This window comes from Columba livia, chromosome 8 (genome assembly GCF_036013475.1).
Source record: "Columba livia isolate bColLiv1 breed racing homer chromosome 8, bColLiv1.pat.W.v2, whole genome shotgun sequence".
In the NCBI taxonomy this organism is placed as follows: domain Eukaryota; kingdom Metazoa; phylum Chordata; class Aves; order Columbiformes; family Columbidae; genus Columba; species Columba livia.
In genome coordinates, this window is record NC_088609.1 from 11,650,262 (window position 1) to 11,677,175 (window position 26,914).

The window sequence follows — 26,914 nt, forward strand, 5'->3', positions numbered from 1 at the left end:
TTTAACGCTTTTAAAAGGAGATATAGTGAAAGTGTGCTAAGCAGAGCATCCTTGAAGCTAATAATTGCTGATTATAAGGGAACCTGCTGTCCCCTGCACACAATACTTGCAATCATTTGCCTTTCCAATGATGAATTAACCCTTAGCAGGGTTTCCTCAGCAGTCTCAGTGACACTGAGTTCCAGGTGCCTCCGCACCAGCCAAACATCCCACAGCTGTACAGGCTTTGGAGGAAAGAACTAGGAAAAGCTGCCCAGGTGTTTCTTGCCTGGTGCCCCAGGACTGATCAACTGGCCATTTCCTCTAGGTAGGAGACACACAAAATGGGATACTGCTGCAGCATCATATTGCCACTAGTCGATTAAATACTGTCAAATAGCAAAAAAAAAAGGACATTTTTCTTTTGATAAAATCCTCTATGAGGATAGAAACAGTTATGTTTAAAAATATATCATATCATGTTTGATGTTTGGCCTACAAAAGGCCCAACTGAAGGCATTTTGAACTAATTGCATCCTTAAAATACAGGGCAGCCTCAAAAGCGGGCTACTGTAGGCCTCACTTCTAAGCTGCTGAAAAGGTGACTGAGAAACATCCTACCAAAATTGCTCTATAATATTGCATTATATTACGTTGTACCATACAGTAGAAGACATCTAAGGCCAAAATACTGCTGTCTTCAGAGCTCCCCAGCCCACTCAGCAGTGAAGGCTCAGTTCTCACCCTGCCAGGCTCACGCATGCTGTATCTGCCAAGGGGAAGGTGCCTTGCTCTGCTGAGGCCTGACATAGTTCTCTGGAGAGCTAGGACATGTTATCAGTGTGGGAACTTTAGAAAAATACAGATTTCCATCTGCAAGGTCGCAAGGAAATTTGAAATAGCTCTAAACACATCCTGCTCGTGCGTCAGGCCTGTTGCGGCCGTCACCTGGCATCGAGGTGCCCACCGAGACATCAGGGTGATCTGTGAGCATGCACCATGTGCACACACAATCAGATTCCCAGATGCTATGACAGATGATGTTTTAACGACCCATTTTACAATGCATTTTTTGGAGAGAAAAAAAAAATCCACAATTGAGAAAGAAATGTCTTTTCTAAGCTACTCTTTCTGGTAGGAACAGGTTTTCTGGGTTGCTCCTGCTCCCATTGCTCTGCCAGGAACTAAAATCCATTCCCTACATTTGTATTTGAAAGCTGCTCTTTCATTTGATAGATGAGCAAGGATGTCTGAGAATGAACAAAGAATATTGGGGAACTCATAACTCTATAATCCATTTCTTTTCTGCTTGGTCTCAACATGAACAAATGAATATTGTGAACATTTAAATTCTTCCTCCCTTGACAGTAATACAGTGTAACTTGATCTGACAGTGTTTCATCTTTAAATAATGATGTTCCCACAAAGCGACTGGCAGAGTCATTATCTTGGAATCTTCCTGCACTGCGTCTAATTAAAGAGAGCAGCATCAGACTACTGTCAAAAACTGAAAGTTTGTTACCTAACAAAGGCTTTTATGGGCCCAAGTACCAATGTTCCCAGTGATAAGTAACTGTGAAAGGCAGCAGAGACCACCTCCAGAAAACAGAGTAATGAGACATTTGTCACATGGGAATTCATTCTTAATTTAAGAACCCGTGATGAGAGCCTGAACCTCTTCCATCTAGAGAGGCATGGGAGGAGAAAATGGGGCGACTTTGAACTTAATAATAAAGACTTTTTGACCAGCAAATATAAGCTGTACTGATGAGTGGAAAGATCTAATGAAAACTCTTAAAGAAAGGGCTCCAGGAGAATTTAAACATAAACAAAAAAACATGAAGCTTGAAAAAAAAAAAACCCAAAAGACCTGTACTAACAAGCCCTTAAATTAAAAAAGGTGAAGGACCTGCTTATGGAAGTTGAGGAAATGATACTGGGACAAGAGATGGTGAGGAGGAGACAGAAGGAAGAGTGTCCCAACCTAATGTGGTCGCTTGCTTTGCCATAGCAGCACAACCTTACAACACAACAAAGATAGATTAAAAATCAGTGTGACTCGACAAAGACTAAATTAAATTTTTGAGTTAAAAAAACTCCACCACAGTAGTTTAAGTTTGTTTGTACAGCAAATTTGAAATATGCTGTGACGGCGATTAGAAAAGATTAGCATTAGATGAGTCATCTGGGACTGTCAAGCCCAGGAAAATACCCACAGAGATATGCTGGAAAACATGGTGCAAGTCTGAACAGAGAGAAGAACCAGGGAAAACAGATCGTGATCAGCTGCTTCAGTTGTGATTTAATTCAACGGTGATCTTAACAATAAATTTTAACCCTGTTTAACATTTTTAGTTATTTTGCTAACGATTCATCGTAACTAGTCACTAAAAAAATTATATTCACCTCTGACAAAACATTGTATTTATATTGTATGTTCCTTCTTTAGGGCAACTGTGGGGATAAAACGCTCTATAAACATTTAAGGAAATATAAAATTTACTATTAATCTGTTGAAATGCTCAAGATTTACCTCATATGTCAGATATCACGAACAACATTTCTTATATACTATATATATTTTCCTAACAAAATATAGTGTTTGTATTTGGACAGAAATTGGAATGCACTTCAAATACAATCAACAGCTTCGTAATAAAAATCTTGCATACGAATATGCCAATTGTGATTGATATAAGAAAAATGTTTCTATTTAAATGTTTTCATTTAAAACTGGAATATTAAACAAAAGCATTGTTATTCTTACAGGAGATAATGCAGGTTCTGTGGTGATCAAAACTATTTTTAAATGGTCCAATTTCCACTTTGTCGAGGATTTCCTTTTGTCTGTCTTTGGGCCTTCACAAACACCCAGTTAACAACAAAGTGACCTCAGAGGAGGTTTTGCCATCACACCATGGCCACAAACACTTCCATCATTTTCTAACTGACAACTCTCAGCTTCACACTCCAAGTTTTTATTCATAGCCTCGAAAAGAAAAATATCCTTTTTCAGCTCCTAATAAGTTGTTCGAGTTTAATAAGCTATTTTCATTTCCACTGAATTAGGTGAATAAGCCATAGAGAGAACAGGTCTTTGTTTCAGGCAGCTGAAGAAAAATAATCAAAAGCTCGCTTTTTACTACAGTCAGTTCTGGGTCCTGATTTCTCTCAATTCTCTGGGTGCGCACACACGTTTCCTGAATAGTTTTGCTACTTAAAATATGCTAATAGTTTAGAATACGCTCAGATCTTTACACAGATTGCTGTTTAAAACTTACAATGCATGTTAAAAGCAGAAAATGTTGGATTTAAATTAAGTGCAAATCCAATTTAAATTTAAAAAGCAGCTTAATATTCAAAAAGATGCATATCCAGCTTTTAGAGGACATAAGGTGACAGAGCATACTCCACTTATAGAACAGACCTGCCCGGGCTCACAACACTGTTTAGTATTGCTTGTTTGTTTTCAATTTAGGCAGCTATACAGAATCAGTATTTTCCTAGTTTCATACCCTGTTTGTCCTTCATCACACTGATTACAGCTCCTCAAGACCTTACAAACTATCTGCTGACTTTTCGGATCCTCTGTGCTTTTGCACAGGACGCTGAACCACGCTCTGTAATTCCCGGCGTGGCTGAGAAATCTGGCAGCTACTTGAAGACCAACCCTGTGCTGTGTTCAGTGGGCTACACATCCCCCTCATCACTGCACACTTCCGGATGTGAAGAGACAGAATATTAGACGAGAAGAACAGGGCCCGCCCACCCCATACCTCCCCACACCATGCAGCGCTCCTATAGAGCCAAGACATTTCAGGAGAGCAAGTCTGGGTTGGTTCCAGGTCACAGTTTTTGAGCTATCAAGTTGCGCTTGAGTTATTTTGAAGGTTTTTATAACACCAAACAATGCTTACAGGCTTTGTTTAAGTATAAACCTGAGTTTCCCTATGTCATGGCTTGCCTTTGTTTGCTGAGGTAAAATGAAAGATGAAATGAAAAATGACTGCAACACCTGCCAATGCTACCGACTACCGACTTCTGTGCCTAAGAACAAAACAAATACCTACTTATAATTTCACTTGAAAGCCTCTTCTATTAATAAAAACTCAATAATAACCATTCTACTGTATCCTTCCATATCTTCAGCTATGATGGGTATATTCCATTTATGATGTCTAATATATTAATCATAGTATTACATGTGAAACAGACACACAAGCTCCCAGTAGAGTCTCCACTGCTGGCTTTGGGTCCAAGAGAGACTGCAGCTCAGAAGACAAGAGACCTACTCCCACATCTCCAAATGAGGTTTCTGATACACAACTCAGCTCTCTCATGATTACGAGTGTACTACCAGCAACCTCTGGTAACATTAATCCACAGGATCCCATTCCCAAGCCAGTCACCAAGCTGCAAGCCTCAGCCAAGAACAAGTGCTGGTGCATGGCTGTGGTCCCATCTTCACCACGACCCCAAACCACAGCTCCCCATTACATGTTTTGGTTTCTCAGCTGCCTGGTCCAGCTGACAGTGTTGTGCAGAGGATTTGCATAGCCCCCACCTCCTCATCCCTTGCTTTGTCCACTTCATCACTGAGGTCTCAGCTCAAGCTGTTTGCCCAAGAGAAGACCTTTTCCAGCCTTACGGAGGACAGGATGAAAGAAAGGGACCCACAGCACACCACCCTGATATTAGAGCATGAGTTTAGCCCATGAGAATTCCCAAGTAGAGCACGGCTTAGGGAGAACATCCTCCCTCCTCTATTCAAGTCAGTTCTTGTGCTCCTCAGACTCCTCCATGAGCCTGTGCAGGTCACCAACCCAGCAGAAACCCATCCCTCTTTCATAGGACTGTGGCATGAAATGCTGGAAAGCAGCTCTGCAGAGGGATCTGGGGTTTCTGGTTAACGGCAAGTTGAACATGAGCCAACAGTGTCCCTGGCAACCAAGAGGGACCCATGTCCTGGGTGCATCCAGCACAGCACGGCCAGCCGAGCAGGGAGGGCATTGTCCCGCTCTGCTCTGGTGCAGCCTCACCTGGAGCACTGTGTGCAAGGCTGGGGACACAGGATAAAAGGGGATAAAGCTACTAGAGTGTCCAGAAGAGGCTATGAATTTGGTGAAGGGCTTTGAGGGGAAGCCGTATGAGGAGCAGCTAAAGTCACTTGGTTTGTTCAGCATGCAGAAAAGGAGACTGAGGGGAGACCTCAGGGCAGCTACAGCTTCCTCACAAGGAGAGGAAGAGGGGCAGGGCTGAGCTCTTCTCTCTGGCAATCAACAGCAGAACCCGAGGGAATGGCAGGAAGATGTGCCAGGGGAGGTTCAGGTTGGGCATTAGGAAAAGGTTCTTCACCCAGAGGGTGCTGGACACTGGAACAGGCTCCCCAGGGAGGTGTCACAGCCCCAAGCCTGACAGTGTTCAAGAAGAGACTGGACAATGCACTCAGACACATGGTGTGAACTGTGGGGTTGTCCTGTGCAGGGACAGGAGTTGGACTTGATGATCATTGTGGGTCCTTTCCAGCTCAGGACATTCTATGATTCTACAGTGGAACAGTTTTCTGCTGAGGGAGTTGAACAGGCTGAGGAAGAGAAGAGCAATAAGCACCCCAGTACAGAAACACCTGCCTGAGAAACAGCAGAACATCAGGAGGATGACAAGGTAAACACTTCTCATACAGTCAAACAACTACAATGCAAACTTCCAGGGTGAAAACATGCCTTTTGATTAGTGCTATTATTCCAAAAGAAAAAGGTACCAACCAAATAAAGAATTAACTGGAATGTCTCTTATTAAAATGAGAAAGCAAGGGTTTATTACTTGGAATAAGTTTATTATGCAATATAAATTGAAAATAGGTATGGGCTCTGTGCTAATAAGAACACAGATATCAGTGTGATGGCAACTCTTGCGTTTATACAGCCAAATGCCATTTGCCTTTTCCATCAGGTGAGGCAGGGGGATCCCCACAAAAATCCCCATTTAATATCACAGTGAAATCCTAAAATGGTTGTGTGTACTCTCCCTAAATAAGCCATACATCTTATTTAATCAGCTGTCTTGAGAGTCTATTCAAGAAGTTAATCAGGTTTATGTTGCACTTATGACATCATAAAACTTGACAGATTTGATTAAATAAAACAACATTTTCTATCAGAAATTCCGTTCTGATTGTTTTTAATCTCTCCAAAGGACAAAGTCTGGCAGACCTGTTTTCTCTTCCACAAAGACTAAAATGTAGCGATTAGAATGTCCAACTCAGGAGATTTGATGATTCTATGATTAGGGTCAGACACCTTCACTTACAACACATTTCAAATAAGACATGATAACCCAAGGCATTTATTTCTCTGCAGAAGAAAAACAGAATCACAAATATGTGAAAAGTGTATTTTAACACTTTTCTTTTTTTAGTATCAAAATATGTTATTAGGTAACAAACAGCTTCTCTTTAATGTATTTAATGAAATAAATATATTAATGCATTAAGCTTTGGGCATTTTTTAGATGAGCACAATTATAATCAGGAAATTGATGATGTATGTGTATTGCAGAGACTTGCAATATGTCAAGTGCTCTCTCTTTTCCTTCTGGCAAAAGAAATCCATCTCCAAGGATTTATCCAAGAGAACTAAATGGATAAACCTCCCTATATTAAATAGACCTACTTTTCCACTCTGACTGGAGGAAGAAATGAACTAAGAGAAAGTTAAGAACCAAATGACTGAGGGAAAAATAAGAGTGGGGTATGGTAGTTTCTACTGTAATTATTTTGGGTTAATAGTCAATGGATTTTTTTTCTTTTGGGGAATTTAGCCTTCAAATGGATGATCCAGGTGCATTCAAGACTTGCTCCTCAGGAACACACACTGTTCTTTTGGGCAGCCTGGAATTCCATGGATCCTGCTTTTTTTTTCTTTTTAATTTAAATAGCCATCTAACCCCTAGAAACTGTGGCATGGCTCAAGATGCTTTGTGTGTCTTCCAACAGATGGCTGACCAAGACACCCAACAGATGGTAAGGAAACCAGAAGAGATGCCAGCTCTTCCAAACTGCAGTCTGGGGGTTACGCCCCAGCATTTATTAATTAGATTTTAATCTCTTAATATAAATGAAGCTTAATTCTAATATGGTAAATCATTTTATTCTGTTTTCCTGTAGGAAAAAAGCTTATGCAATCATACCCTGTGCAATCCAAGCCTCTGCCCCTAAACTTTAGAACCTGATGGCCAATTTGAAGCAAATCTGATGGTGGACTAGGGGGTCTCAAAGGAACTATAAAGGTTCATGAAAACAGGCAACTGTGCAGAAGAGAGAAACTCGATAAATACCCAGACTAGGGGAAAGGCTTCAGTGCGAAATCACACTTTATTAAAGCGTCAAAGAATTCACATGAGAGAAAGCCCTTAGAAACGCTCCAGCCACAGGAAAAGCTTAAATCGGAGCTCACACCTTCCTCGACACCCACGTCAGTCAAACAGGAGACACAAATCTGTCGGAATCCACCTTCATTAGCTGCAGTACTCACACAAGTACTCATTAAACTCTTCACAAGTCCACACTCAAGTCCTGGCTGGCGGAAGCCCAGGGAGAACCCAACCGGTTCCTCTGTCCTCCCCACAAAACGTCTTTTCTGTGTCTCTCCGAGTGGAGCACAGAAATCAGACAAAAAGGAGAAGGGGAAGCTCTGCCAACACACAGCTGTCAAGGGACAGGGAGGACGGGCCAGAGCAGATGTATCATACCAACTGGCTGCTGTACAGACCCGTCCAGGGACGCCAAAACGGCCAGCCCGCGGTTTGCACCGATGCCAAGAGCAGCTGCCGTGGTCCTGTCACTCTGCCCGAGCCAGCGCTCGCCCTGACGCCTGTCACCGGGCAAGTCCCTTGTGTTTACAAAGCCACAATGTGCCTCCTGCACACACAAAAGAACGACCACATCCTTCTGTCCCCAAAGGCCTTCACTGAACTCTCCATTCCTCACAAAATCCCTGTTAACCTCTTTCTTGGCCCTCACTCAGAGCTGCCCATGCTCACCCTTGCATACCTTACTGCCTTGTCCATCACAGTCTAGTCTCATCTCATTTTTTCTCCTTCCACTCTTCTCCCAGCCCTTCAGCAATACCTCACTACACACCACACTGTCAGGCTGTTCACTTAATGTCTTTCTTCCCTGGAAAAAAAGTATTTCAAAAATCACATCTTCTATATTTCTAACAACTCAATCCTAAAATTAGCTCTTGCTGTAAAATTACTGCATTGTCTGTTTGAACACATTAACGATACACAACAAAATGATACTGTGCTATCCCTCAAATAGCCCAACATATTCCTACAGAGAGTAACAGTTTACAAAACGGAGGAAAGTACAGCCAAATCTTACGGGCTTTAAAACAGATGATTTTTTTTTTTTTCCAAAAACTTAAAAGAAATAAAGTTTCTGGTTCAGTTTGCATTAAGGATTACAGTTCAATGCAGAAAAATGTCCTGACTTGAAAGTGCTGGTTGCAGGTGAGCAGGAGGGTCCAGCACCAGGGAATCTTGATCTGCTGCGGCTGAGCGGCCCCGCTGACGCGTTACAGATCAGTCACGGCTTCACCAGACCGGACAATTTTCAGGGTCATTACACACTGTAGTAGTACAGGATACACTTTGCTGGTTTAAGGCACAGCAAACGCTGCTGCTCGCTGTTTAGTCCCAGAGCACCTGGAGGGATGGAGACTTTAAGAACTATTTGGATGGTGTAATGCCTCTCCACTCTCCCAAGCACAAGCTCTACATGTATGTGCACACACAAACAAATGCCTTGTGCTTTCATACTCTGGCATTTCCGTCTGAATTCCTCCCAGTTTAGTTATGTGATTCAGCTCTAAGTAACAGCCCATTAAAAGTAGGAGAACTTATGCTGAATATCTTGTGATATTCCCAGGACTATCACACCATGGAAATGATGACTTCTCACCTCACTTTATAGAGGACTTGGCTCAGTATACTACAGTTTAACACGTACACGTCAAAAAATGCTACTTACGCTTACCTGAAATCACAGGTAAAACATGCATTTACAAGTATGTGATAGCTAAAGCACTTGTTTTTCAGTTAAGGGATACAAAACCCATCTGAAAGTAAATATTTATGAAATATACAGAATACATACCTAAAAATACAAAAATAATACCTAAAGCATTAAACCAAAACAAAACAGCTGGTAATGGTATTCAGTATCTACCGAACAAACACAAAATGGTATGATGAAGTCAAGGTTTACCACTCCTGGCTACATACAGCATATGTAATTCACCTGTAGCTCTTTCCCCTGGCAGTAATACACTCATCACCTGAGCATGAATCCCCAAATTTAGCTTGCTCAGCTAGTGCTGTTGGCCAGCAGTGGCTCCTGGCTCTGTGCTGGCCTGGGTGCATGAAGACACACAGAAGAACAGGGTCCTGCTCTGCACTTAAGCCTTCTCCTGCCCCTATACCGAGACCCCAGTCACTCTCCTTACCTGCCCTGTTCTCCTGTTGCACATTCTAACTCACAAACCCCATTACCCAACTTTGCTCCCCCTTCTCCCTCACCTTCTCATGTCTGGATCAAGGTGCTCACTTGAGCCATAGCAGATCAGGCATAATGGCCATGGGCTCTCTGCAGAGGGGCCAGCACAGCCCAGCGTCCCCCGTTTTGGAGGATGATGCACCTCTGCCCAACACATGTGTATACATACATGCACTTTTTACATTCACAGAGAAATTTGCTATTTCCTTGATGATCCACAGAAGCCCAATGCTTTAATGTTACCTCTAAAAACTTTCTTTTTTCTGGGAAGCAGAGACAGAAGCACAAGCCATGATCTCTAAGCACTGATGAAGCAGACATGCCCATCATTATGCTAATAATAAAAGGTTCATTAATACCCCTTTAGCCAGTTGCCACAGCATCTCTTCTAATTTCAGTACAGCAAAAGTACTTTGAATTTGCTGATAAAAGGTGTTAATCTGATGCAGATAACAGTCTTTCACACACAGACATATGCATATGTGTATATAAATTTCCTTCCTCATGTCTTAGCTTGCAAGTAGTTTTCAACATGCATATGGCCACTATGAGGCACAAAGCAAATTTTTTAATAGTCACCATGTACTATAGCTGTCTTACCTACAGATAAATATTCTGTATTGCTCTTTAAACGCCAGCAATCCTGATAAAGACCAATTACATCCCTGCTCAAAGCAGAAGGTAAATTGATGACTTGCCCCGAGCCACTACATGGAATAAGGGAGAATCAAGTCTTAAGACTGAGGAGCAATAGATAACTTCAACTTTCTTCAACAGCTAAAGAAGTTATTCTGGGCAGCTGTCTCAATTACTGTAACACTATAGAAAATAGGTAACATCTGTAAAGAATAAAATGATTGTCATTTAACATTTTTACTTTCCCTTCTGTTAGAGGCTTATTTCCACTATATATTTGCAGCACCTACTGTTTAAACCAAGTAGACCATTTTGGAGCAGAGCTATTATGCAAATAATCTATTCTGTATTCTAACTAACAGCAATGCTGTGCTAGTTTGGACAAGACACGATGCACAGAGTTTCTTTTGATTTTTTTTATCCTTTTTTTGTGCAGTGGAACAACATTTATGACAGAAATGACAAAAGATATCTTCCTACCTAAAAATCGGACATTCGAGAATATAAAGACATAGCCACCTTTTATAGGCTAGTGTTTGTCTTTATTGATTAAAATAATGACACATCCTTTTTACATAATTTTAGTTGCAAGTCATTGAAGAGCACTTAATATCACTGCAATGAGAGCAATAAATCTACTTGTATTATGCTCTCCTAGCAAGTTTGTACAGTGATACCTGCGTATGCAAATTCATACCGCAGACATTATCTTCTATCTGTAAGTTATATGAAATTACTTATCTGTAACACCTGAGTCAGATCAAAGATTCAACACAGCCACCTGCACCGTGCCTTACACAATGTAACAACCTTAAATCATCAAATCAGTAGATTTCATGCCTAGAATTTTAATGCTGTTCTCTAGGTACCTGGCTTGTGTTGGAAGAAAAGATCATACCGAAGAACAAATGCAATCTAAGGCAATATTTAAAGATTAGATTATCCTTCATTGCAAATAGCTCATTTGTTCACTATCACATTGCTTTATTCTTGTTTTGCCTCCTTATACCATGAAAATGCTGAATATTCAGTTTAGATTCCCCAGCAGCTTTTTATTTTAGTCTAAAAACATTTACCTAACACATTCTTAACAAGCAAAGTGAAGAAAATTCAGCCATCTGTCTCTACATTACAATAACAGTTATGGAAGCGTAGATTATTCTATATAGCAAGAAATTTAATGCTAGGAATTCTTATACTTTAAGCACCGAGTGCTCACGTCAGATTTGTATATAAAAGAATGTTGAACACCAATGCACACAGAAACAATGATTTATAAGCAAACACAAGACAAAATATTTTAAAGATATGAAATGCATTCAATACTGCAATCATGCTATATATCCATGCTTCAAATTGAGAAAAAAAATAAAATCATCTGTGCTATTATTTTTCTTATCTCCAGCACTTCACTAGTTCTAAATTATCAGTGCAAATGCTTAAGATGACTTGCTGGAAGGAAACACAATAGAGAGAGATGTGAATCCTTACCTGGGAAACCCCCTTGAACCATTGCTGTACCAGCACGTACTTCAAGGGCTCTGCATTCCTGACAAATCCAGCGCTGCGAGCAGCTCAAATCCTCACCAGACACAGCCCCAGCGCTCGTCTTTCTTCTGACGACCTTGGGCCTATTTTCCCTGAGATTTTTTTCTCTCCTTAAGGGCAAACCGTCTGTCTGTTTCTATTACAAGATGCCATCAATTATATCAATTTCGAGCTACCCACGAGCTCCCGGTTCCATCTGGCAGCCTGGGGAAGGAGGCAGGAGCAGATCTCTGGTTTCCCACGTCTGACCCACTGAAGCTGCTCATGCACCGGCTGCCTCTGCCAGCATCCCAATGACATCCCTGTCCCCAAACACTAGTCACCTCCGACGTGTCTTTATATCCCTGTTACCTGCAGGTACGGTTGTGCTTAATGACCCACCACATGGCAAAGCAGCAGTTAATAGACATTATTTATCCAAGCATCCTTTTCATGCAAGCTCCAGGGATTAAAGATTAATTCCTCTTAGTCAAACAGCTTCATTAAATACGTTATTTTCTAATGTTGCAAATCTTGCAGTTTCCGAACACTGATATGTGTTCATGGCACGGGGTTTGGCTGCAGTTTTTAATGTCAGAAAACAAACCCAATCTGTCATTATCAGCACAAGAAAGATTCAAACTTCATCATAACTTGTATTTTGCTGAAATCCAAATCAAGCAATATTAGTTTTACTGCAATGAGTGCTGAACTGAAGCAATTAAAAGACTCAAAATCCATCATTTTGTAATTATAAAAGCAAAGATAAAACATCCTTCTAAATTTATAAACACGCTTCGTTATTTTGGGAAGTCCTTACTAATTCTCTATTCCAAACACTACATTTAAAACAACTCAAAACACTTAGTTATTTTGTTAATACCATCAATTTGTTCATTTTTAAAGTTCATTGTCCTCTCTTTAGAATATGTATCACAGCACACACAAAGCCATCTGTTCAGCGCATTATGTATAAGCACACAGTAAAACACACAAGAAGTCCCAGCTGCGATTTTATTATTAATTCATCAAAAATGTAATTTCCTTTTGCAATACTTCATCAGATGATGAGAACTGTGATTCACAGAGTACAAAACCCCCAGCCCAATACCAAAAACGCAAACTAAACCACAACCTCCAACTACGACACCAACATCAAGATCTATCCTCACGTAGCACAAGAGCTGGCGAGTCTGCCCTGTGTGTAGGGCCCTTCTGGATCTGATATTCATCCTGGTTACAAAACTTACATGTTTTAGCTGATCAGTGGTCAGGACAAGAATGGGTAAAGAAGATTAGCAGTACAGAGTCATATTAAATAGAGATTAACAAAGAGCTAAAAAATGAAAGTCACTGCTCTATTCGTCTAATCCCAGCTCTCACGTGAGCTTTGGAAATCCACCATACTAAATATACTCGTTACTATATTTAAGAAAATTAAATATTGAAATAGCTATTTTTTCAGTATTTTATTTTCATAAAGCTTGGAGCGTTTTTCCGAGCTACATCTAACTCTTTGAACATCATCTGGATTTGCTGTTGCTTGCAGTGACATCTATTGGAGAGGCAGCGTTTGGCTACACAAGCTGCCTCACCTGAAATCAGTGCATTGGGGCCTCCCCCACCCCCAAAAAATTAAAATTTAGGAACTGTTTATCATTTGTTTTAGCACAGCTTTGCGTAAAATAGACTCTCAAAAATCAGATCCTCAAGAATTATATTGATTCACCAGTGGTTTTGGTTTCATTCAGTCATTGTTAATAATTCTGGCATTTTTCCAATGTGCCAATGATCGTTTTCCCATCTTTGCCCACAGTCGAGCTTCTGAAGCTCCTGGTTTTGCACACCCCATACACTTTAAGTCTCAGCAAACTCTATGGCTTTTTTTTTAATCTTTCGCTTTTAGGAAAGCCACCATCCCCTCACGTTAAATACAGATACCAGTGACACAATGGAAGCTGCTAAAAAACCTCCAGTACTGCCCAAGCGCTTTTCAACCCCAACCCAACCCGGATGGGGGGGATTTGCACCCTACAAAGATTTGTCACAACATTGAATACAAAGTTGAAACACTGGAAAAGTTTTAAAATCTCTTGCTTTTCTAGAGAAACCACCACTCCTCAAAAAGCATTTTAGGAAGGTAAATCATTTTGCTTTCTTAGAGCTTCATTGATTTCTACATTATCTAGAGACAAAATAAAAGGAAGGAGCATTATTATCCCCTTATTAGATACGGTTAAATATCCTTGCAGACAGGAAGTCTGAGCACAGCAGTATCTAGTCCATTATCTTAGCCACCTTTCACCAATTTTTTATTATTATCTATTTTTATTATTTTAAACTTACTTGAAAACAACCAGATCAATCTCAGTCAACTAACTAGACAAAAGATGTGACTAAAAAATATAATATCAATTGAAATTAAAGATTCTGACTTCTTTCAACAGTTGTCTTTTTCATTTTCTTATAATGGTTTTTAAGGTTTTTCCTTTCTAACCTATGATTGCTGCAACTCAACCACTAAAGTAGATCTAAATTGTGCACTTATGAATGCCCCAAGGAATACTTTCCATTACATTCCATTACAAACTATTCTGGCCATCCATTTCCTCAGCTTCTTTTGACTCGTAGCCCCTCATTACAGCAATCACCACACCGGGGTGTGCATCAGTCAATCAGTAGATTCTCTTGATTTAAACAAAAATTAAAGATCCTATTCAAAACCTCATGTTTTTAAGGTTTGGGAAGCCTAAAAAGCCTCTTAATGGACAATGACATCCTCCAAAATAAGCTTTGCCACAGAGGAAATGTTTCCAGCGTGGGAAAGAAAAACTCCAAACCCATGTTGTACTATAACGTTTTCAGGTCTGTAAGATTATGCATTTCGAAGGTTACTTTTTTGAGGCAGGATGGACACACTGCAAGTTTTACAAAACTATTTTAAAGAGTAAACTGAAGAGCAAAAGGGTAAAAGAGCAAAGCCAAAGCAAAGAGTAAACAAAACCCACATCGCACAGGGTTAGAGTTGAATAACTATAAAGATCTGACAGCATCACAATAAGAAATAACACAAGAGGGAATGCTATTACCAACTTGCCTTCAAAACCTAGCAAAAACCCTAAGAGTTTAAAAAGATAATACTGGAAGTAATGATGGCTTGAACGAAATTGAAATATAAAGAGAAGTAGGTTGGAAACTAAGCGTCTTGGGTGCAAGAATACACATTTGAAAAAAAACACCTAGAACTTCTTTAAATTTTTTAAACCATAGAAACATGAAGGACATCTGGAGTTTCTCTAAACCAAGAGCTACCTAGTAGTTCTATTCCCAACAAGGACTCACCCTATTTGGATCAAAACCAACATTTGAAAAGGGAGAATATCCAAAAGAAACGCCTGTTACAACAAGTCAGCCATGACAGCTACAGTTGCAGTGGTGGAAAAGCAGAAATAAAAGGCAGCACTGCCAAAAGGCCAGTGGATTTAGAGTCCACAGGGAAAATTCAATCAATGCTAAAAGGTTATTCAGCCACTTTAAGGCAAAAACTGACAACACAGACTGCAAGGCATTATGGATGGGACAGAAAGGAAAGAAAAATTCTCTAAGTATGGCAGGAATACTAACAATTCTTAGCTTTCATTTTCAGTATAAGGAATGATGAAGGACACAGAAACAAAAGACAAGAGCATGGGCTGAAAGAAGTGACAAGCAAGGAGAAAAAAGGTCAAGTGGAACAAGTAAAGTATTTCTGGAGTATGAAAGAAATTGATGAGCAGGTTCATGACGCTGCAGCTGTATAAATAAAAATGCTAAAAAAAAATAAAATCCATCAGGAGCACAAGCAGAGGACAGATTTAACAGCTGTCCCACCTCAAAATGCTCACTAAGGCCTTCCATGCTACTGGCACAGATTGAGAGCTACAGGAAATAAAGGAGGAAAAGCTACAATGTGAATTTGCCTGTGCTGACATCAGTTCTTCCTTTTAAGACAACTTATCTTCTGAATAAGGAAGACAATAAATCTAGTTCACCTGTTCATTGAAGCTCAGAAAATTATTAGTTAAGGTTACAAAGGCAGTAGACTTAATAGGATAAGTGGGTAAGCGGGCTGGTTTGACACCAATATGAACATGCAAATGGACAGTGTTAAAAAGGCAAGTACTGGTCTGCACTTGGATTTCTGGGAAAGGTGCTCAAGAATCTGGACAGAAGTTATGAACATCACATAGTTCACAAAAACAAGACTGTACTGGAATTTACAGAGAAAACGTTTTTTCAAGTCATCCCAGAAAAGAGACTGCAAAAGCCCATTCCACAGCTGCCAAGATGCTTAATATAATTAAGTACAGGTAGACCATTTCTAACATGCTTTCTACTTCAAGGGTTGAGGCACAAACTTAGTTGCAGCTTCCTTAGCCTGTTTGTTATTTTAAAGAAACAGAATGAGGTGGTGAAAAATAAAATGGAAAAATGTATATCTTGGTTTTCCAAGACTCCCAGGAAAGATGGCTATTGCAAATCATTCAGGTTAGTACAAAGGGTAGAGAGAAGGAGATTCATCTGAATAGATCTGCTTGCTGCTGTCAGATCTGGTAGGATTGATGAATTTAATATCAGAAGTAGCTTTACCTTTTCAGCTATTCGACTCAGCCGGCAATACCATCAGGGACAGCTAAAAAATGACCACGCCCATCAATAAGAAATTATTTCTCAGCAAAGTATTAACATAGGTCTAGCATGCACTCAGATTAAGGCATCTCCTAATCAGATAACTCAGGTGTCAGGCTACTCATCCTTTAACTGAGAATTATAACTTTAATAACAAGCTGAAATCAGTTTGTCACAGTTAGAGGTTTACAGAATTAGTTTGAAAGCTCAAGATATATTCAATCTAACATCCACAGTCTGCAGTCAAACACTTCTCCTGACTACCACTCCCCTCAGAAATACTGAAAAACCCTCTTGAAGTAACCACAAACAGGTGAAATGACAAACTCAGTATGGGGATATTCTGGAAAAATCTCAGTTGATTCGAGAACCCACAGATTTCCCTTAAAACCACAGAGGCAGAGCGGAACACCCTGCTTCCAAGGCCCAAATTACTGTCTCCATGAGAACAACCTTCCAAAATCCTTCTAGTCTCCACCAAAGTAACCTTAAAAGTGACAAACCAACCAAACTCATTATCTGGGCTACAACTGTCCATCATTGCCAAAGAAATCAGCAAGAGCAGCTGGAGCAGGTCCCAAGTTACAGGCTTCCAAACCGAATGGGAGCTGTGGTGGCTTCACGGTGAAAAGCTCTCTGGTCTGGCTTGCCCATCACCAGGGCACACAAAAACCTCCTCAGGACAAGAGATTATGAGAAAAATCACTGTAGCGAAAAAAAAAAAAAAATCAACACACCAAACCCCAACAAAACCCCCAAGTCTATGCTGGTTTGGTACATGAGAGTGTAAAGAGAGAAAAAAGGTAACTAATTTCAGAAAATAATTTAGTATTCCTAAAATTGTGGTTAGGAGTCCTAAGTATTTTATTGGAAGACAAACTGTGGATAATAATATTCCACTTATCCAAAGCTGTCATTAACAAGTCCCACTGCCAGAAGCTCTCAAGTTGTACCACATCCTGCTCTTTAAGTCCCTACAAAGTGCATAGCATCATAATTTACTGCAAACCCAAGAACTAGACAACTGCAGAACCTTTCCCATAAAAGATGCTAAAAAAAAGGGGACCCTTTTTTCAGTATAGTACTGAAACAATAAATGGGCAGATTTTGCTTTTTAAAAGAAAATAGTTTGCTCAAATAGCACTGTCTGAAATCAACTGCAGGCTTTTCTGGACAATACACCAGTGGTTCTCCACTTACAGCTGCTCAACTACCGCTGCAACTACCACAGTAAATCATGACATCTGTCTTTCACTGCTGACAGCACTGCCAAAGCAAGTCCTCTAGATATTGCTTAGACAGATTTAGTCTGAAAATAAACTGCCTTCCTACAGGTCTTCAGAAGAGAAGAGCCATAGAAGCCTGGCTGGGAAGAGAAGGCTACGTACAAGTCACAGATCAGCTGGCCTTGCTAAGAGCAAGGCTGAGGATTAGATGTTATTGCCACACTGAGCACTGCTTCCTATAATACAAGCAATAAACCGCAGATACGTTCATCACAGTCTGATTGCGTTCCATAAATGTAATCTGACAAGGATTGTGGCACTACTCACTCTCTGTACAAGCATCCTCATCCTCCTCTTCATCCACAGCAGCCTCCTCTGGGGCCGGTCTCTCCAGTGCTCTATAAGGAGGTGGCAGTTTCATTGGAGGGGGAGCCCCATATTTTCTCTAACAGATTCAAAGACAAATAGATGTTTTGTAACCTCAATGCACAATAAAAAAATCCTATTGTTTACTGCACTGTGTGTACATTCACAGCACCAAATTACAATGCTAAATTTGCAGCATAGGCTTTTTATGCAAGAAATTGGAACAAGAAGTGACACTGAGTACCAAAAATGGAAATACAATTTGGCATGCACATTTACTTGTTGACAAAATACATTTGTATCACCATAAGCATGAAAGAGTGAACGTTAATCAAGGGTTAAAAATAAACCTTCACTTATTTCTCATTAAAGACAACACCAAAATTGCCTGGTACTGACAAGAGCCAAATTTGTACACACAAAATAAGAACTCAGTCTTCTTAGTGCATCTACAAATATTTAAGCATAACAATTCACATATATTTTGACTTAAATTTAGAAAATATTTTGAAATATAAATTACAATAACATTCTATTACCTCACATAAATACAGGCAGCTCCTATAATGATGCATATAGCGGCGCATAGCAGGAATAAATAATAGGCTCTGAATCTGATGAAAACAGGCGCTTGTTCATGCGAGCAACTGCTTTTATAGCTCCAGGTAACTGGATCGTGCCTTAGTTTGCTACGTGATTTCACTACATTACGTTCAACTGTATCCCATGCAACCCCACTACTAATAGCAGGATGCACTTTAGAAAGGGAACACCGAGTACCATGTGCTATTAGAGCAACCAGAATGCCCGTAATTAATTTCTTCTATAGCTGGGAAATACGACTCAACACCCAAACATCAAACCCAGAATGAATTTTTTCACTGTGTACAATGAAAGCTGAACCTGCACATGGATTTCTAAAATCTTGAGCCTAAATTTGTGTAGAGTAGTCTAACTAGCACACTGCACTGCAAGCTATAATGTGTCAAAAATTTTGTGATAAGAGATGCATCATCCCATCCATTTAAAAAACTTTACAGGGAAGTGCTGCATTGAAGACAGCATAACAATAATAAATAAAATTAATTGAATCCAATAGTAGTAAGAGTGTATAATAGTAAGAGTGTATAACAAGAGCACTTGGAAACATGACAGCTGTTTCCCCAAAGTATATAATACATCACACCAAATACGCCTCCCACTCTTTTCTTGCCATCAGCACAGGTAGAACTGTGCAAAAGGCAGAAGATGCAAGAGGTGCAAGAGGCCTCACATTCTGCATTATCCAGCAGGCTCAGACAGAAAACCCACTTTCAGATGCCTATGACAAATCAGTATAATTTAGTAATAACTCAGTCTCAATATTGACCCTTTGGCTTTTCAAGACCTTAAACATTTGTTAGAAAGTCTGTATGAAATCACAGGAGACATGCAAGCTTATCCAGCAGTTTGCTATGGCTCAGGACGAGCTTCTCTTGGACCTGTTGACCTGCTGAAAACCCAGATGAGTGAATTTTGCTGGAGTAACTCCACATTACACCACGTTTCCCTATTAAACCAGCTCTTTTCAGCAGAGATGGAAGCATAGATTGCTGAGCCAACCAGCAAAATAATGTTAATATCTGGTTTGCCCACAAGAAGTGGTTTTACATGAATCGTTTCAAGTGATCATTTTTAAACAAAACAGATCAATACAAGAGGATAAACACCAACAAATCAGAAAACCTTCAGTATTGAAAAGATAATTCATCATCCAGGAACAGGCAGATTTTCCAGCTGGATGTGGCTCCTTTCAAACCGAAGTCTTTTGAGACACTTTGAAGACTGGATGAGAAATATCATTGATTCCCCATAGGGACGCAGACTAATAATCCACTAACAGCAACTCTTTCCAACTCGGAGATTCCCCTCCTGCAGCACAGCTTGACTGCTTTGTGAATCGCCGTTCAAAGCTAAAAACCAGCTACATATTTATGCAGGGAAGCTCTTCGATATTCCTCCCACCAGTTTACAGCACTGATAGATGAAAAAGGTTTGAGAAAGATGAGGCTGCCTCTTTAACCTCCCAACGCTGTACAATGCAACACACTGGAGTCCTAAAGATTAAAGCCAGCACGTTGCAAGAGAATGAGGGCTTTTGAGATTAGAAATATAGATAACAAAACCAAGAAATGAGGATTGTAACTGCTTCATTATAAGTATTATCCGCTGGCATGAAAGCATGACTTCAACACTCTGGTTCTTTTGGATAACTGAGCCTCATAGCTTCTGCATCTGACAGGATCTGAAAGGAGCCTCAGCAAAACTTGTGGAGGCAAGAGGGACCTTATCAGTTATACACCACCCGCCAGAGCACCGAGTAGGATCAAATGAGAGGTTCGTCGTATCTGTAGTTAGCATGTTAAACCACACAGGGCAAGAGTTATTGTCTACGCTAATTTTGTCTCTGCTCCTCCAGTTTTGACGCCCTCCAAGTACCTGAGCTAGACCCATCAGTCAGCGCAGTTCCCTCAGGAAAATACCAAGGCCATTAGAGCAATCTGGCTGGGAACGAGAAATTAAATTTTTCCCTCATTGCAACGATTAAAACAAATCCACTGGTGTAGACCAAACAGATTTTTTTCTCTTTCAGATCTGCTGTGAAGTTGTTTGAAAGTTCCTGTGCAGTAATTGCTTCACAATTAGCTGGCCAGCTACAGATCACTCGGTCATTTCCTTCTCTTACACAGCAATGGGAAATGTAGGAGACTTAGGAGATTTAATTATCTTATAACATGATTTTGCTGAATTTCAGCCAGCCTCACATTAAGGATGTTATTTGTGTACATGTTATTATTTCTCTCTTTCTACTAAACAAAGAGAATCAACTTGCCTCCACATGGAGCAAAGCAGGTACTTCCAGAAAGATGCCAGTGAAGAGCTGCAATAAATACAGGGTTTCAGCACCCAGGGGAGACCCGCAGGACATTTGTCAGAAATCTGCCTTGTGTTTGGCAGAAAATTGGCAAAAATTACTCAAATCAAAGATTTTTCAACAAAACAATTCAAATTTGATTTTAGACTTCAGCAGGGGCTTATCAGAGAGCTATTATAAAATTTGATTTAGTAAAACTTGGGTATAGCATTGAATGGAATAAATACCTTTTCAGTCTTATTTTCTTTGCCTGCATTCTGATCATTGCTGACTTTGATTCCCTTGGGCTGTACAGCAGATACCACCTGAAAAAAAACACATATTACACACATTAGAAAGAGCATTACAGCTGCAAAACAAACATCCAAAATTAAGTAATGATGACAATAAGGGTACCCAGTGCATCCTGCCGCATGCAGTGCAATCTTTAAATTACATTGTTTTACGGAATTTACAAACATACTCTACTTTTTTCATGCTCACTGTTTGATAAATAGCTCCACCTCTTCATTAAATTAAACATTACTCTGAAGTCAACAATACAGACATACATATTTGATAGAGTCCAAACTATGGACTCCTGTAGTGTCAGTTCGTTCTTATTCAGATGAAAACCCACGTCCATGCACACAGACACCTTCTAAAAGGCAGCATGTTTAGCCTCCACATAACATTTGTCCTTGCTGTTCTTTATTATTTCAAAGGGAAACTTTTAGGGCACTTCAATTGCAGCTGGTGGCAGGCACATGGTTTCAGCTTAGAGTAAGAAGTACCCAAAATGTGATAAGCAATGAGCCTCGTGTTGGGTCACAAGCCCAGGCTGTATAAGAGGAAACGGCTGTTCCTGGGCCCATTCTCAGTCCTGTTTTCTACTATTTCACAATATATACTGCTGAAAGTCTGTGAATGTCCAGTTCCCTACAGCCTGCAGTTCAAATAACTCTCATGTCAAGTTATCTGTCTTGCCCTTCACCTCTCCAGCTTGACTAGAAAAGTGAAGCTCAGAGATGTAGCTGAACACTCAAATGTTCTGACAGTTTATTTGGATTTTCTGTGAAGAGCTGACACAGAAAGGGAGCCAATTCAATTATCAGCACTGCGATTTTTGCCATCGCTGCTTGAGCACCTTCCGAGCTTAGGTAGTTAAAGTCTTAATAGAGTTTGAAAGACTCCCTGGAGCACTGGAAAAATAACAGACACATTCGTGCCAGATTTGGCTACAGTTGTCAAAAGGTCTCCTCAGGTCTGCTAACCCACCAAAATTCCTAATTAACTTCTCAGATTATGGCAAAAGTACATAGAAGTCTTGTGGGGTTTTTTGCGTATACTTCAAGGCAGGTGCAATTGTATGTATTTTCTTACTAAGTCATTAAAAGGTTGCTTGTCTTGGTCTTGAAGACTCAGACAGGTGGGAGAACTGAATTAACACCTAGTCAACAGATTTACATGTACTCTATTTACATCAGAGAAACAACGTTTCTAATCAGGCCAGACAAGTAATCAACCAATCATGTGGTCTATTAGCAGGAACTCTGACAAAAGGGATAGACACAAAAAATTTGTGGAACTTGCTGAAAGAAATGTAGCCAATTTTAAAATAAGATGCATGTTACACATTTAAGTTTTGGAATAAAAATAGGAAGAAACTTACTTTTGGTACGTTAGACAAACCCTGAACCACAAACACGACAGGATTTCCCGCATTCTTGATGGCTTCTACTGCTTCCTCATGTGTAGCATTTTGAAGGTCTACCCCAGAAACCTACCAAACAATGTTAATTGTTATTAGGTAGCTTCTTTTTGGCATAGAGTCCTTACAAGAGATCACACGCGTTCACAGATTAGTGTAGCTGAGGAAAGCACCCACAAGCAGTCAAGAGAAATTATTTTTAAACTTATTTCCATGATGGTTTAAGGAAAAGTATATTACTTGTCATTCATAATTAAAAGATAGCTGTATGTGTCCCAAAGCAATTCTTCTAGATAAAAACCTAAGGAATAAGATTGTCAGAGAAAGCGAGATATAAAGGTACCTATAATACAACTCTTTTGGATTTTACCTGTTGGTGAACTAAACCTGATTTGAAACAATTTTTCAAAACATCACACACAATCCTAAAGCACATCCAAGAAGAGCTGGGGAACCAGATTCAGAAGTATTCATTGGGAGAAAAATGAGCAAAAATAAATAAAAATCAACACAGAGCCAGAGAGCCAGGAACAGCCTTGTCCCCTGCAGCACCTGCCAGAATTAGGGACTTCCCCCAAACAGTGGTTAATCAGACTGTTAACTACTCCAAAATAACACACAGAAAATAACAGCCCAAATTTCAGTATGAAAATATATTATAGCTTATGTTTCTAAAGGTACAGTATAACTTATTATTCACTTATATGAGAAGGTACTTTCTTTTTTTTCCCATTTCTGCATGGTATCTGAAGGCTTATCTTTTCCTAAATAGAGAAGAAATTGTTAAGAGCTCCATAGTTGGATCTTAAAAAAGAAAGGACAACAGCAAGAGTTTCTTTTGGTTTCCAAAACACAGCGTTGACAATACTTCATGAAGCGGTGGTGGTATTTTGTCCCTCCCTCCTCCCAAAGCTGTCTGAGTCCATCTTTATTTTTTAAAATGAAAAGGTAGGTTTATCTGCATTTACCTCAATTATTTTATCTCCAGTTTTTAAAGCCTTTGTTCTTCCTGCTGGGCTGTCTTCCAAAACTTGTTTGATAAAGATCCCTTTAAGTTCTTCTCCATTCTTCAGGCGCTTTATGACAGTTTGTCCACCAACAATACTGATTCCAAGAGACACATGAGGGTCTCTAAAGATCTCCACACTGAAAAATCACATGTGATAGTTTAACAGCTTGAAACATTTTTTTTAAACTATAAATGCAAAGCCTTAAAAAACTGCAAGCTTCTGATCTTTGAAGAAGGTTTAATAGAGTAAAGGGATAAAGCCAGAAGACTAAAAATGTTCTCAGAGGTGGCTTTTCACCCCAAGGAGACCTCACCTGACAAAAAGAACAAAATTCTGCTGCCAACCCCTGCCCACTGCCCTTCCAATAGGTTTATATTTCAGAGAAAGTGGGGTAAAACAGGGAGGTCTTCAAGTAAACACTCATCCTCTTTCAGTATGAGCAAACTGTCTGCAAATGGCAAATACTGCAAGTTGTATGCTAGAGAAATAATAACACAAAGCGTTTCATATAACTTTCTGAACACCGATTTCAGTGTATCAGTTGCATATTAATCAGCACAAGCAGAAATATTCTGACTATATTTTACTTAAGACCATAAAAACAATTCACCCAAAAATGTTAACAATACAATGAGGATGTGGCTGAAACTTGGTTTGGCAATTTGGAATTCTGCCATGAAGATTAGCAGAGAAGCCATGGAAAAGGAGAGAGCAGCACTACGTGCATTGTTCACACCTAATAGTTATTAAATGAGCAAGAACTTGTAGGTCATCCATAACGTAAACCCGCCAAGCTCTCCCAAGTCAGCTGTATAAATAGAAGGCATAATTCTGTTGAACATCTGTTAAAAATTCACTGTATCTAAGAAAGCCCAAAGTAGACAAGTACCTCAAAGTTACTGGCAGAGGAGGGGAGGAAAAAAACCCATGAGAACTAATTGGGCTCACAGAAAAAAGACAGAAGGTAAATGTGAAGAAATAAGGTAATCATATGAACATACGTCCGTGGTGGTCCCCAGTGGCTGAAGTTTGGAGTTTCTTCTCCTTCTCCTTCTTCTCTCTCAGGTAATTCACTAATTGGGGGCAGAGGGAGGAAAGGAATGAAAAACAAAAAAGGCATCACCCGTGCCAGGTTGCAATTCCTCGCATATTTTTTATCTGGCAGTGAGACAGCAACGCCTTCCCACACTGTCCAGTCTAAACCAAATGTGCAGAGTCAACAGACTAGACAGGAATTTTTCTATTTAGGTTTAAACATACTTAAGGAATGCTCCAGAAATAAACATGATGGGCAGACCGAATTTATAAGCTGCTCTGTGATACACAAATCTGTGCTGCATTTACTCATTCAAAATGACCATTGAAGCAGTTAACATTCACTTTCTGATAAATATGCTGTGATTCTTATAGAGGAATATAAACATGATAAAACCAGCCTAGCTGACCAGAAAGCAGATTGTGACACAAGTTCCAAAAGGAAGAACGAAGGAAAGGGAAAACCATGAGGACAGAGCTGTGCTAAGGAGCAAAGGGGAGAGTTCCTGAAGCAATAACAGCCAATGCTGTCGGTAAAGGTTGCGTCCCTTTCCTCCAGGCCACAACCAAACTCCCCTCACTGTGGAGTAAGTGAAGTAGGAGGCAAAGCCATTTGCAGTTTTCTGTCCCAGCACTCAGGGGAGGAGAAGTGGAAAGATTCAATAAGGTTCTAAAGCAAAAATCAGCTCCTTGGGCAAACATCATAGAACTGGCCATCTCTGTATGTCTTACTCTTTCACACAGAGTTTAATGATTAGTCAGCTGAGTAAAGTGAGAAGACAGTCAAGATAATTAATTGAAAATCTTCCAAACCCCCAAATCTTTCCATACCTGCACAACATTGTTCTAGGCTGAGCTAAGGTGGTTACTCTCCCAGATTCCACACTCTTGGAAAATACATCATCCTCCTCTTTTAGTTCTTCCTTTTCAACAGCTTCCAGATCGATAGCAAGCCCAGGTCCTTTAGAGTCAATGCAAAGCTTTGTACCTGAAGAAGAAAAGGTGTAGACTTGAACCTGTGCATCCTCTGTCCCTGCACCTACCAGTCATTACCCTTGCAAACAAACCCCTTAGCTCACTGTGTTCCAGATGTGGATGTTGTATGATGATCAAGAGGCTTAGAGATGCAGAACATTCATTTGTGATTTGCAAGATCCTGAAACTGAAACCTATTCAAAGCCAGGCCATCTTGAGCCTGGAGAGTTCTTTAATATTTTATTATTTGAAAAAAATTGTGTTTGGTATAAAATTTAAATTTGTAAATATGAAATTATATACAAAGAAAGAGTTCTTACAAACCTAAATACATCTTGGTTTTTTCTTCTGATTGCGTAGTTTCAGTATCAAATATGTCTTTTTGGTAGCCACTGTGTGCTGTGGTTCCAGAAGACAGTGAACTAATACTAGCATTTTCTTCACACTTCACAGAGGAGAAAAAAAGTAATTAAAGTTAGAAAGCAATGGTATCAACTTATAGAAGGGCACTTGACATGAACATTGATTTTTACAGCAAACATTCACATTTTCTCAACTACATTCTTATGTTTTCAGATAACTATGAAATACGAACTGCTCACTTAGGCACTGTATTAAGAGGAGGCTAAAAAAAGGTCACATGCAATAGCAATATAAAGCAACTGTATCCTTCTACTTGCTTGTAATCCAGACAAGACATTCTTCACTCTTACTCATTTATTGTTTTTAAGTGACAAATGTATAAATTTAATATTGTGCACCCTGGTATAAAACTGTCACTAGAAGCTGCATTTTAGCCTGTTTATGCACATAGTGCATTAGGGGACAAGCCAAACAAAACCTGAAATTCTCTGTGGCACATATCAAATCCTTTTCCACTTCAGTTTTTTTTCCATATAAAAACATAAATCTCAGAAGCTGGTGCATGGAAGGTTGATATTACTATTTTTTGTTTGACAAGTGAATGAACAAAGACTCAGAAGGAAAAAAATCCTCAGAATACCTGAGGACATATAAAGAAGAATTTTGCAATTTACCTGAAGCTCTGTCTCCCTCTATTCCTTCATCCACCACCATGCTTACTGAAATTGCTTCCTCCATATTATTTTTCACTGAACTGTGCTATCAGGAACTGATTTGGATTTAAAACAATGAGGAAAAGAGGGAGCTCCTTTCACTGGCATATATAATGGGCTATTAACACCATGAACTGACGTATCAGTACAGCTTGCCAAAAGAAATGAGCACTCAAGTTAGAGATGGGAGAGATGACGCAAATACAAGATGTCTGTAAATACACCAATCGCAGCACCCACCTCACTTGAGCAG

The 26,914-nt window shown here is 39.8% G+C and overlaps 1 protein-coding gene across 7 annotated transcripts in view; it reads right to left on the reverse strand.

Moving 5' to 3' along the window:
- PATJ (PATJ crumbs cell polarity complex component) overlaps positions 1-26,914 on the reverse strand; it is a 149,032-nt gene that overhangs the window by 64,956 nt on the left and 57,162 nt on the right. For all 7 annotated transcript variants that reach the window (XM_065070904.1, XM_065070899.1, XM_065070902.1 and 4 more), the window contains 7 exons: positions 25,910-26,030; positions 25,442-25,598; positions 24,577-24,648; positions 23,534-23,711; positions 22,527-22,637; positions 21,103-21,180; positions 17,923-18,040 (listed from right to left, as the gene is read on the reverse strand). In XM_065070904.1, coding sequence (XP_064926976.1) covers positions 17,923-18,040; positions 21,103-21,180; positions 22,527-22,637; positions 23,534-23,711; positions 24,577-24,648; positions 25,442-25,598; positions 25,910-26,030 — 835 coding nt within the window. The remainder of the gene's footprint in view (positions 1-17,922; positions 18,041-21,102; positions 21,181-22,526; positions 22,638-23,533; positions 23,712-24,576; positions 24,649-25,441; positions 25,599-25,909; positions 26,031-26,914) is intronic.